This window comes from Dendropsophus ebraccatus, chromosome 8 (assembly GCF_027789765.1).
Source record: "Dendropsophus ebraccatus isolate aDenEbr1 chromosome 8, aDenEbr1.pat, whole genome shotgun sequence".
In the NCBI taxonomy this organism is placed as follows: domain Eukaryota; kingdom Metazoa; phylum Chordata; class Amphibia; order Anura; family Hylidae; genus Dendropsophus; species Dendropsophus ebraccatus.
Window position 1 is genome coordinate 109,565,061 of NC_091461.1, and position 12,854 is coordinate 109,577,914.

Consider the following 12,854-nt stretch of genomic DNA (forward strand, 5'->3'; position numbering starts at 1 on the left):
AATTCAACATAGGTAAAGGCCTTGGAATAGCAGAATTTGGTCTACGTCAATGGCCCCCTAGTTGCACCTTTCGTCTCCTGCAATGCTAATCTGTGCAGAAAATGGAGGCAACTTTGGTCTTGATAAGGTTTTTCCTAACAATACTAAGACTAGATGAGTAGACGCTGCACATTATTAGAACAAAAAAGAAAATCATGAAATACAGCTCAACAGAAATGCTGAAAAAAAAAAACACTACCCCCCCCCCCCCCCCCCACCCCCAATCCTGCAAATAAGTTTGGTTTTAGAACTTTTTTTTCCCCATGAATATGAAATCTACAAAAAAAAAAAATAAGGAAAAAACAAATAAAATAGAAAAAAAATCATTGGTATAGATTAAAGATTTTTTTTTTCTTCCTTTTTCATATGGAAAACAGAAACCCTTCGTATCATCTGCGTAAGGATCTGCTTGGTGTAAGTGAGGAGAGAGGGCGGAGATGTTCGCTATGGATACTACAAGATGATGCATGGCTTTTTATCCTTGAAGGGGTTTTCTGAAGCGGGAATGCCATTGAGTAAAGGGTCGTTCTTGGCGTGTTCATCGCAGTAGCGCATGAGATCGGCCGATGCTTTGGAAACCTGAAATGGGAGGGGAGGAAAAAAAAAAAAAAAGAGAAAAGAAGATGAGTAATAGGACTGTATTTTCCAGGTGTTTGGGTTTGTCAAGCAGATTTTTACAATGACATGTCAGGTAGAGATGAACCCGCCCCTGAGGAGCAGACAAGTGTCTATGATATAGGAAACCACCAAATCATTAGCCAATATTAGTTAATATTTAGTTATTATCGGACATTACCTTTATTCTTTCTATGGACGCCTCCACTTTCAGTTGCTGGACGGTTCTCCGTGCTTGTGCTATGTTATTTGTGCTGGTGGTTTTGGTAGACATCTTTGGTGAAGTCTATAGATACAGAAGAAAGAAAAGACCCATCAGAAATGAATCATTGTAATCATATCAGCTACTTGTCGCAATAAGACCTCCCCCTGACTTCCGATCCTGCTTCCTTCCCTGGTTGTAGGTCTGGATCAGATCATGGAGATTTTTGTCATGTGAATGCATCTTGTATAACGCTTACTGCATGTGTTACCTACTTCCTACACAGCTGGAGGGGCATCACTATAGGGGGCTGGAGTGACGGCAAGTGCAGTGATAGAGTTTACACAGCTATTACAGGGATCATGAGAAGTTGGCAGATGTACTTGTGTGTAATCATAAGATATAAAAAAACAAAAACTATTTTCCAAATAATCTTAAATATTGTTTTGTGTCTACAGTATCTTGTGTCTCCTCTGCAGATCTATGTCTCCATGGTAACAGACTACAAACTCTGTGTAGTCAGATGCTGTTGGATTTAGTGGGACAGGCCAAAAAACATGTGTGTTTAGGATTGTCTTCCTGTCTTGAAAAAGAAAGATCGGGCAAGATGAACATGAACACAAGACCCTTTTGTTAGGTGGGGAGATGCTGCAAGAGTTGCTCGACAGCAGCTATTACCTCTGTTACTATTGAGAGCACGTGCACACTCAGTCGAGCTACGCATGCATACTTATTGAGTGTTGTTCAGATTTATCTACAGACAAACCTCAGTTACAGTAGGACTCTACTCGGCTAAACTCGGCTGTCCAGGCATGCTGGGACTTGTTGTTCTGCAGCAGATGGAGAGCCACAGGTTTGGGATCACAAAGCTGCTCATAAAACAATGTGTCCATACAGAACATACCAGAGGTGTCACACTCACGGCCATAGCTTTGGCTATCCAGACATGATGGGATTTATAGTTTTCAAGAGCTGGAGGGCGGTGAGTTTGTCACCCCTGGTATCTACAATAAGAGCTGCTGCTCTGTCCGGGCCTAATACAACTGGTCATATAGAAATTAGGACAACGGCACACGACAAGGACACAGGAACCTTTACCACTTATAGTCTCATAACATAGTAACAGTGCAAGACGGGGACTGGATACTAAACATCATTATGCAGCTGACACAGGCAACATGGGAGTGCTGCCAAATAGCTATAGATGGCACATAAAATATATAGAGATCTCCGAGCGGTGCCAAAGAGGCTGGAGCCTCCTCTATGTCCTCTTCTCTGACTATCAATGTCATCTGTGTGTATCTAGGAGGGATCAGGAGATCTGCCATGTCTCTGGGTGTCACCGGCAGGGCTGCACAACGTGCACTATGCACTAAGCCCGGCTTTTCAAAGCACAAGTGTCAGCATTGACCAGAAATCACACAAATCCCTGGGCGGTGGAGTCAGGCCAATCTCTCAACACTGCAGAGCAAATGGCAGGAAGAGGCCAGTGACAGCAGAGAGACAGGAGCTGTGGCTAAAGATGGCGGCTGTGTCGTATGTTGCGTCTTGTCACTTTCCTGCCACTTGTGACGTGAATACAGTGGTGTCCTATGGGAGAGAAGGCTGTGGATGCCCTGCGTGTCAGTATTACATTCAGCCAGCGACGCTGCTGACCTTTTGGCGGCGGCTTCGTCACTACTTGACTGAATGGGAGCATAAAAAAAACAAAGTGGTTCCACCTGTTTGAGCAGCGAGACGTCACAACGCGGCTTGAAACACACAAGGTCTGAGCCGCGGCTTTGTCAACAGCTTTGGTTTAACTCTATATGTGGGAGAACGGAGGAGGAGATGCTCTGCACACGTGATGACATCTACCAAGCAATCAGATGCCTGAAACGCGTCGGTAGGCACAGTTCCACAGACTAATGCGGCATCTGAACCCAACTGTAAACAAATGTAACCCAACAACTATACGGGATGGCTAAGCGAGGGGACAACTGTATCTAACCATGTATCACCGTCCTGATCTAGACTAATGGACATAACTAGGAAACACTTCACTCGTCACCCGTCCTTGGCATCGCATCTACGTCTCGCGCACAAGGCTGTACTATGGCCGTAACCCTGAATGACCTCATGATTTACGTGTCTCCCCACTGCGTACGTCTGAGGCGGATGGCTGGAGGACACCAGTCAAGGTCGAGACCCCCCACCCATTCTAGGGAAACCCTTAGGAGTTATATCACCTTTCTGACGGGCATAGACAACTCAATGACAATGTGTAGATAGACGACCGTGACGGTGTCATACAGCAGCTTGTGACTCATCCTCCAGGCATAAAAACAAACAAGGAGGGCTCAGCCCTTAACCTGCTGAATGTGCGCAGCATGGAGGCGCAGGGTATATCGAGGAATCCGGTATTGTGACGTGATCCAGAGAAAGTCCAGATTGTTCGCATGACTGACGGATTAAAAAGAGAGGAAACACGACAACTCGACGCGATGTAACGGCACACCTACTAGGCGGCTTTTATGCACTGTCATGGAGGACGCTGCAACCTTTATGCATGATCGACGCAGTGCGGCCCTGGATGAGCTACCTCCGATAGCTGCAATACTGTGATGGGGGCCGGTGACCCCCAGCTAGTACACAGGAGTCTAGTCATTGCTGTAGCATTACTCATAGTGGTGTCTCACTAACAATATACAGTGGTGCCTTGGATTACGAGCCTAATTCGTTCCAGGACTGCGCTTGTAATCCAAATCCACTCTTAGGCTATGTTCACACTACGTATCTTTCTGGCCGTAGTGCGAACCGCGAATATACCCCCGTAGTTTTGAGGTTGATGCGTTCGCTTGAAAGTATACGATATACGGCCACACAATTCACACTACGTATGAGCTTACGACCATTGTTTGAGGATGGAAATGTTCCAACTCACGGCCGTGGATTTCCATGCGGTCCCGTACGAAGTACTTATTTCAGCCAAATTGAACTTGATTTTTAGATCCAAAAGGTTCTGTGTGGTTTACGGGGCTGGGCGAAGATTTCCAAGTAAATGACCTGCCTCAGATCGCTTCGAAACAAGCTAGGGAAGCATAACTGTATGTTCGAGGTTCGCCCGCATGTTCGAAATCCGGCCGCATGTCTATTTTTCCCACGGCCGTACTTTCAGCCGCACATGTACGGCTGCATACGAACTACGTCCGGAATCATACGTAGTGTGAACATAGCCTCAAACCAAAGCAAATTTTCCCATAAGAAATCACTGATATGAAGGAATGAGCAGGGCAGATGTGGGCACATACATGCAGCACTCTGTCCGGGGAGAGAGGGGTTACAGCTATGATTACCTCCACAGTCCTGTCCCCTGATGTGAGCCCCAGCCTAAAGTGGATCTGCTATGATTTGGAAGGTGAGGGAGACTTCCTGGGTCAGAGTACCGTGCTGTAGACAATGCCCCTCCTTTACTCGCGCTCCCACCCAGTACAGGGAGCTCTTAAACCAAAGCAATGTTCTCAAACCAAGTCACAATTTAAAAAAACTGTGAGCTCTTAAACCAAAGCGCTCTTAAACCAAGTTACTCTTAAACCAAGGTACCACTGTACATTACTTTTAGGCTATTTTTGCACCTATGAGTGGGCGACGCACCCCAAAACTTCTAAAAACAAATAATATGCTGCAAAAAATCCAAGTCCCAAAATAAACAGTGATATTATTAATCATTCTGATGCCACTTTCACCACTTCCCTATAACTTGCAGCTGGCGCGGTGCCCACTGTGCCACAGCCGCCCATTGACTTGTCGGGGCCAAACATGCCCTGGGGCGAAGCTGCGGCAGAACAGTCAGGGCTTCACACGTCTTACGGTGCAGATCCCTCTAGCGTTTCCTGTTGTGCAATTACTCTAATGCCCTGCAGACCAGGGATCCGGGGGAAAGAGTCAGCCGAGTTTACAGGTCTCAGGAAGTTGTGCAGGCGGCCGGCCAAGTCATTCACAATCTCCAAGAGAGGTCGGTCTGGGCAACTTAGAGAGAAGTGTAGAGACGGGCACCGGAGGACAGGGGGAAACAAGGGCAATTCTTGGAGGAATTGGGAGAAATTCATAGGAAATGGAAAATAAAGAGTCTAAAAGAGGCGACTGTGATGGACGACATGTAACGCCAATCTGCAACTTATAACATGATGCTTAGGTGCAAAATTGTTATATCTCTAAAGTATCTTCATGGGAGTGTTTACAGGGTATACAGCCCCAAATCTGTTTGGTTCAGGGCAACTAAGCATCAATGACCAGTCAGGAGTAAGGAGACTGTGCCGGATAGCGGGACACTAGGCGACTGTAGTCCGGAGTACTCATGGGTGATCGGGGTCACTCCCATAAACAGAAATAGACCCCGACCCCCCCCCCCCCTCTTCCTCCCACCGCTGACAGGGAACGCTCTCAGACACAACACATAGTAATGCCTGTCAGTCTAGGAGGAGGAGCAGCAGCAAGTTGGGATCTTTCTTGCAGTTTCATCAGCTCACGTGCCTCCTCTTCCCCATCACCTGCCCCGTGCTGACACCACACACAGGTCCTTTACCCTACATTCACCCGCCCCGTGCTGAGGCTGACCGAAGGCCAACAAACCAGACTGAGAAACACAGAACTCAGCTTCTCCCTGCTCCAGGTGGCTGATAACAGGGAACAATACACTGTACTCATCACACAGCAAAGGCTGTAGTGTCAGGCTCCTCTTAAGATCAACTGAAGAGCTTGTATTGCTACACATGAGGTAATAGTAGGGGAGGAGGAGGAAGGGGGGGGGGGCATCACTATTTGGCAGCTACTAAGGCAGCACAATTATGAGAAAATCCATCTCAATAGACTCGTATATTATATCTGTCAGCGAGTGTAATATCTGTGTAACATGAACAAAAGATTCAGTGAGAAAAGGAGGAAGCGGAGAAACTACCCAGCGGCTTCCTCTCCCGTGTCCGATCCCACAGAGGACACAAAGGTGTCTGATCCCTCGCAGCTGTACAGCTGATCATGTGACCCCGACCACCACCGAGAGGGTCTACAGTGGTCACAGAGCGTCAGAGCTGGACTATGGAGCAATGGAAGAAGGCGACTGGTGTGATGGATCACGTTCTCCATTATGTGGACGGCCCAGTGGGGAAGAGATGGCACCAGGATGCACTATGGGAAGAGGACAAGATGGCGGGCAGTGTGATGGGCAATGATCTGCTGTCCTGGAGACCAACCCCATGTTGGCCATTACCCGGCTGTCCCACATACAGACAGAACAAGCAGATGGACAACCTGACAGAAGATTAGATATATACACATATATACATACAAACACACACACACACACACACACACACACACACACATTATATACATGTGGGCAGCCAGTTATGTTACGGCCTCTGACGTCGGCTCCTCCAGCACAATATACCTCTCAGTCTGGATGACAACACGACCTGTAATCAGGTTATACAACGGCGACCTATAAAACCCGTGACCTACTCCGCCTGGAACTTCACAAATCCACCTATAGCTATCGCCTGCGTAATACATTAACCTCTTCACAGCCCCACAGGAGCCCCGGATAAGCTGAAGCGGCTATATAAGAGCAGGATTATCTAAAGTAGCAGAGGCCTGGAGTGTCACAAGCTGGGAAACACTGCAATATAGGCCTCTGGGACTGTCAGGGCATGCTGGGAGTTGTAGTGTTGCAACAGATTGGACACCACTGCATCCCAGAAGCCCCCTTTAACCCTTTCATCCCGCTGTCTACATCTCAGTGTGACCCCACCATTCAGATTATGAGGCAGCATTGTGCACCATGCAAGGTGACCTGCCCAGGACTGGCGAGGACCAGACCCTTAAGTGCCTCAGTATTCTTGGAAATTCAGGACTTCAATCCAGGTCCCAACCCCCCCGAAAGGTCATATACACTGTAGACATAGAAGAGACTGACTGGAGCAACCCGATGCCTGACACAACCGGAAAAATCAGACAGTGTCAACGGGGGGTGGCGATCCATCCTGCAGGCCCCGAGCTGCTCTGTTTATTGTGTGTGTTTAGTCCCTGGGCCCCTGCCAGTCACACAACCACCATGATTACAGTCAATACTGGCTCCACACACACCCCAACCGCGACCAGACCGCCCACACTTAAAGGAGTAGTTCAGCAAATCTTTCAAATCAACTGGTGCCAGAAAGTGATTTGTAATTTACTTCTATTTAAAAATTTCCAATCTTACAATACTTATTAGCTGCTTTATGTCCTGCAGGAAGTGGTGTATTCTTTCTAGTTTGACACAGTGCTCTCTGCTTCCACCTCTGTCCATGTCAGGAACTGTCCAGAGCAGGAGAAAATCGCCATAGAAAACCTCTCCTGCTCTCCGGACTGGAAAGAATACACCACTTCCTGCACAACATACAGTAGTTGATAAGTACTGGAACACTGTAGTTTTTTTTTTAAATAGAAGTTACAAATCTCTGGCACCAGTTAGTTTGAAGGAATTTTTTTTGCTGAACTACCCCTTTAATCTTCGGCCCTCCAGCGGTTGAAAAACTACAATTCTCATCATGCCTGGACAGGCAGAATGGGAATTGTAATCTTACAACCAATGGGGGGAATAAAGCCTACCCATCCCTGGCTTAAAAGGGTACTCAGGCGAAAATATTTTCTGACACCAACTGATGTGAAGACAAAATAAGTTTCGCCGGAGTGCCCCTTTTGCTCTTCAGGAGCCTGGGAAAGCTGAATGACCAGTGTAATAGAGCCAGGCTTTTCTAGACACAAGGCTGGATGTACTTTCTTACAAGCCAAGCCGCTGCTGGTCCCCAACTCTGCTACTTTACATAAGGCTCTTACACCTCTGCCGCTACATCAAACACCTCAGAGCTGGTGCAGTGTCTGGGTGTTTGCGATGTGTTACACAACCGCTATTCATTAACCCCGTCAGAGAACAATTGCTTCCTCCTGAAAACGTGGGAACAGGACGCAGAACATCTGCATGGTCAATGATATGGGGGATCTATAGCAGAACTACAACTCCCATCATGCTTGGACAGCCAAAGCAAAGCCTTGGCTGTCCAGGCATGATGGGAGTTGCAGTTTTGAAACAGCTGGAGATACTCATGTTGGGAAGTCTGGAATCTAGCCACCAAAGGCTGTTGGTGCATGATGGGAATTGTAGTTCTGCAACAGGTCGGAGAACACTGACCTACACAAACCCCATAACACGGATGACGGATGTGTAAAAGTTCATCACAAAACTGCATTGAGATAGTAGTGTGAACTCATCCCAGCACACAGGGCACTTATTGTGTCCCCATCACTATCTGTGGCGGCAGCAGCGGGCGCTCAGTCGGGGGCTTTCTCACCAGACGACCACCTGCTGGGATAATAAGGAGACCCCCCCCTTCCTCCCAAGGACTCAGAGACCTGCAAACAGTCAGATAAGACTCAATTAGCACATGGATGCCGAAATGCAGACTGCGGACCCCCATAAGTGTTATATAATACAGGGGTGGGGGTGGGGGGGTTGTGTGTTATCAGCACAGAAGTGCCAGCACTGATAGCAACTACTCAAAGGAAAGCCCATCCATCTAAATCTCCATCCATGACCTGTCCTGTGCAATGGTCATAGGGTCCTATTCCACGGGACGATTATCGTTCACATAATCGTTAACGATAAACGATTTCAAACGACCGCTATTGCGTTCGCCTATTTACATGGAACGATGATCGTTACTTATTATCGTTCTTGCGGTTGTCTTGTCGTCGCTATTGTGTTTGTCGCTACTGTGAATGACGTCTTATTGCATGCGAACGAGCAATGATAAAAATAGGTCCAGGTCTTAAAGGAGAAGTCCGGCGAAAATTTTTATTAAAGTATTGTATTGCCCCCCAAAAAGTTATATAAATCCCCAATATACACTTATTACGGGAAATGCTTATAAAAGGCTTTTTTCCCTGAACTTACTACTGCATCAAGGCTTCACTTCCTGGATAACATGGTGATGTCACTTCCTGGATAACATGGTGATGTCACTTTCTGGATAACATGGTGACATCACTTCCTGGATAAAATGGTAATGACCCGACTCCCAGAGCTGTGCGGGCTGTGGCTGCTGGAGAGGATGATGGCAGAGGGACACTGAGGGACACAGGGCACTGGAGGGACACTGAGCATCCCTCTGCCATCATCCTCTCCAGCAGCCACAGCCTGCACAGCTCTGGGAGTCGGGTCGTGACATCACCATTTTATCCAGAAAGTGACATCACCATGTTATCCAGGAAGTGAAGCCTTGATGCAGTAGGAAGTGCAGGGAAAAAAGCACTTTATAAGCATTTCCCCTAATAAGTGTATATTGGTGATTTGTATAACTTTTGGGGGGTAATAAAATACCTTAATAAAAATTTTTGACAGACTTCTCCTTTAAGCGATCAACAATTTCTCGTTTGTCGTTTAATTGTTAACTGCTATTTAACCGAACGATTATCACTTCGTTCCAAACTATTTAATAATTGTCCGAACGATAATAGTCCGTGGAATAGGGCTCATAGTCTCTGGGTGGGGAGCAATGTAGGGATTTGTTTAGCTGTACGAAGGAAGTTGTAGTTTCTTAGCTATTCTATAAGTTTTTGGTGATGTTACAGGGCGGGGGAGGCGGGACGAGTCCCGGCTACCAGCCACACACAGGCCATGTCTGCGGGGTATGATAAGAGCCTGTACAATCTGTCCTGATAGATATGGGGGTCCTGACCTACAGCTTGCAGGTCGCTGTGCTCACGCCTAGTCGGAGTGTACGGGTTTAGTAACCAATGTGTGTAACACAGACTAACATTGCACCATTACTTACCAGAAGAGGCAGGAAGCAGTTCCTGCAATGCCACCTCCAAATGGACTGCAGCTCAACTACAACTCCCATCATGTCCTGAGAGCGGAATGGTTCTCCAGCTGTTAAAATAAAACTACAACTCCCACTATGCACTTGCGGCCAATTAGCTGTTCAGCTGTTGCAAAACTACAATTCCCATCATGGCTGGCCAGACAATGACTGGAGAGTGTTTTGGCTGGCAGGGCATGATGGGAGTTGTAGTTTTGCAGGCAACCATAATGGGGGTTGTATTTGTGCAACAGCTGGCAAGCTATTCGGCTGTCAGAGCATGTTGGAGATTGTAGTTTCTCAACAGCCTAAAAGCAAAAGGTTGGGCAACACACCGTGACGTCACATAGCAGCGCATACAGGGGATTGTCAGCCACCTCTCACAGATCCTAGGAGCGCTGCTATATGACGTGGACTGTGTAGCCCAACCTCTCTCTTTCAGGCTGTTGAGAAACTACAATCCCCAATATGCCCTGACAACCTGCAGCGGAGATTGCTTTACAAAAGCTGCAGAGTTGCTAACTGTCAGGACATGGTGGGGGTTGTAGTTGTACAACAACAGGGGACGCTGCAGGTTATCAGGGTATATCGGGAGTTGTGGTTCCACAGCAACTGGGTAGAGACAGGCTGTGAATGCATGCTGGGAGTTGTAGTTTCACCGCAGCTGATAGAGACCAGTTGTAAATGCATGCTCGGAGTTGTAGTTTCACAGCAGCTGGGTGGTGTTAGGTTGTGAATGCATACTGGGAGTTGTAGTTCCACATCAACTGGGTAGTGATTGGTTGTGAATGCATGCTGGGAGTTGTAGTTCCACATCAGCTGGGTAGAGAAAGGCTGTGAATGCATGCTGGGAATTGTAGTTTCACAGCAGCTGGGTGGTGTTAGATTGTGAATGCATACTGGGAGTTGTAGTTCCACAGCAGCTGGGTAGACACAGGATGTAGATGAGATGCCCATAACATTGTGCTCATGCCTCTTCTATACAGGTCATGTCTCCTTTAAGACAGGTAGTGCCCTCAGCTCCCTTGTACGTCTCTCTACGTCAGGCTGTGTGTGTGTTGGGCCGCTCCCAGCTGGGTTCAGCTCTTCCACGTGTGCACTCCAGGTGCCCGCTACCTGCGCCCATCCACCCACTGGGCACCTCTCATGTAATGTTCAGCCCCCCGGAGTCTATAACCACCAGCCTGCAGCCGTTAGGTCCTGCTGGGAGTTGTAGTACCACACAGATTTCCATTACAGGCACTGAGAAGTGTCAGGAGACTGGAACAGCAGGAAGTTAAGCAACGTGTGAGATAAGAAAATCCACTGTGTTAAAGTTTCACCTCCCTGTAATCCTGCAGGCGATAGAACAAGGATGTGAGTGTATGCAAATAGGAAAGGGATAGCGTTCCAGGTAAAGAGGACGGATCCGCTTCCTGATAACCTACAAAGACTGGATGAATCCTGAAGACTTCTCCGAATACACACACACCTGGCCGGGAGAGGGGGCTACTGATGAGATGAGACTATAGGGCACTGTTCACACACTGCAGATCTGCTGCAATTTACAGTTTCTGCACTAAATAAAACAGCTGTATCACAAAGCAACGTCCCCAGAGAGCAGGGGTGGGCAACCTTCGCCCCTCCAGCTATTCCAAAACTACAATTCCCATCATGCCTGGACAGCCGAAGGCTGTCCAGGCATGATGGGAATTGTAGTTTTGCAACAGTTAAAGGGGCGAAGGTTGCGCATCTTTGCCATAGAGTAAAGTGCATTTGTCACATGATTGATAGATGCAGTGGTGGTCTAGTCAGAAGACCCCTCCCCCTGCTCTGTATCACCCGGCCTCAGGGTGGCAGCGCCAGCACCGTGCCCTTCACTAACAGGTTTGGCCAAAGTCGACTGTTATCCAAGGATTCGTGGCAGATAACCCTGAGCCAAAAACTATTGGACGTCATTCAGATTCTAGGAAGGAGAGAAGCTTAAGGAGAATTGGCGTGTGTGAACCTTCTCCGTTATCAGAGCAAAATCTGTAAAAAAAAAACAAAACAAAAAAAACAACACACTTACCAGAGAAGCAGCCAGCTGAACAGCGCCCCCTGATGTACAGACTATACTGAAAAAGAAGAGCTCACAAATGCAAAACGCTGCCCCCTAATGACCAAACCCATACATAGCTTCATAGTGACCAGGAATATCTACATGCTTTGTATTTACACCATAGAAGCCAAGGTACCGGCGTGGCACTGACTACCAGGGAGCTGATGCCCGAGGGCTGTGCTGCCTCCTCTGCCCGCTCTGGGGTTGGCACGTGCCGATGCAGAAGACTTTATGCTAATAAGAAATTCTTTATAATCAGCATTCCAGGTCAGGAGAGTCACCGCCACAGTCTAGGACAGGGATACGGCAGACTCGGCTTTATGAGCCGTGTTAACCCCTTAATGGCCTGGTAATAAGCCATCAATAAAGGAGAGAGTCAGGAGCAGCAGTAAGTCGGGTTCTCATTGAGATGAAGGCTTTCCTATGGAATGCGTCCCATCAAATGCCTCAATTATCCCGCGGCTAAGTATAGTCTTTACTGTTTGCAGTTGTTTTCCGTATAGAAAAGAGTATCATAAAACAAGGAGCGGCCGGCCGGCAACAATCAGCCGGGAGGCCGCTGGGTTTACTCTGTGGGAAGGTTTCACTCCAATTCCCAGGGTCAGTCTTATGTAATTCAGCTGTGGGAAGAGGCCGGGACTGCAGAGCTGTATGCACAATGCTCCAGACTGATGCTGCGTTTACACAGAACGATTATCGTTTCGCAATAACGATCGCATTAGAGCGATAATCGTTCCGTGTAAAAACAGCAAACGATCGCGCGACCAGCGAGAAATCGTTCATTTTGATCTTTCAGCATGTTCTCAAATCGTCGTTTGCTAAAAATTCGCGGATCGCTTCGTCTAAACAGTCTTTCCAAGATTCACCCTATGTGAAAGACGGGCTTAAGCGATCTTAAAAACGATTGCAGTAACCATTTCTCTTACAAATTTTCTAACGATTTATTCGTCTAAACGCTGATCGTTATAAAAACCAAATCGTTGCCTCAAAATCGTTGAACGATCGATTCGGCGAATTATCGCTCCGTGTAAACGTCGCATTAGGG

General features: G+C 47.5%; 1 protein-coding gene across 1 annotated transcript in view; it reads right to left on the reverse strand.

Annotated features, from left to right (window-relative positions):
• Positions 1-351: 351 nt before the first annotated feature.
• Positions 352-12,854, reverse strand: part of GNG12 (G protein subunit gamma 12) — a 53,009-nt gene continuing 40,506 nt past the window's right edge. Inside the window, exons 3-4 of the mRNA XM_069981414.1 lie at positions 836-940; positions 352-618 (exon numbers count right to left, since the gene is read on the reverse strand). Coding sequence (XP_069837515.1) covers positions 493-618; positions 836-928 — 219 coding nt within the window. The 5' untranslated portion in view covers positions 929-940 and the 3' untranslated portion in view covers positions 352-492. The remainder of the gene's footprint in view (positions 619-835; positions 941-12,854) is intronic.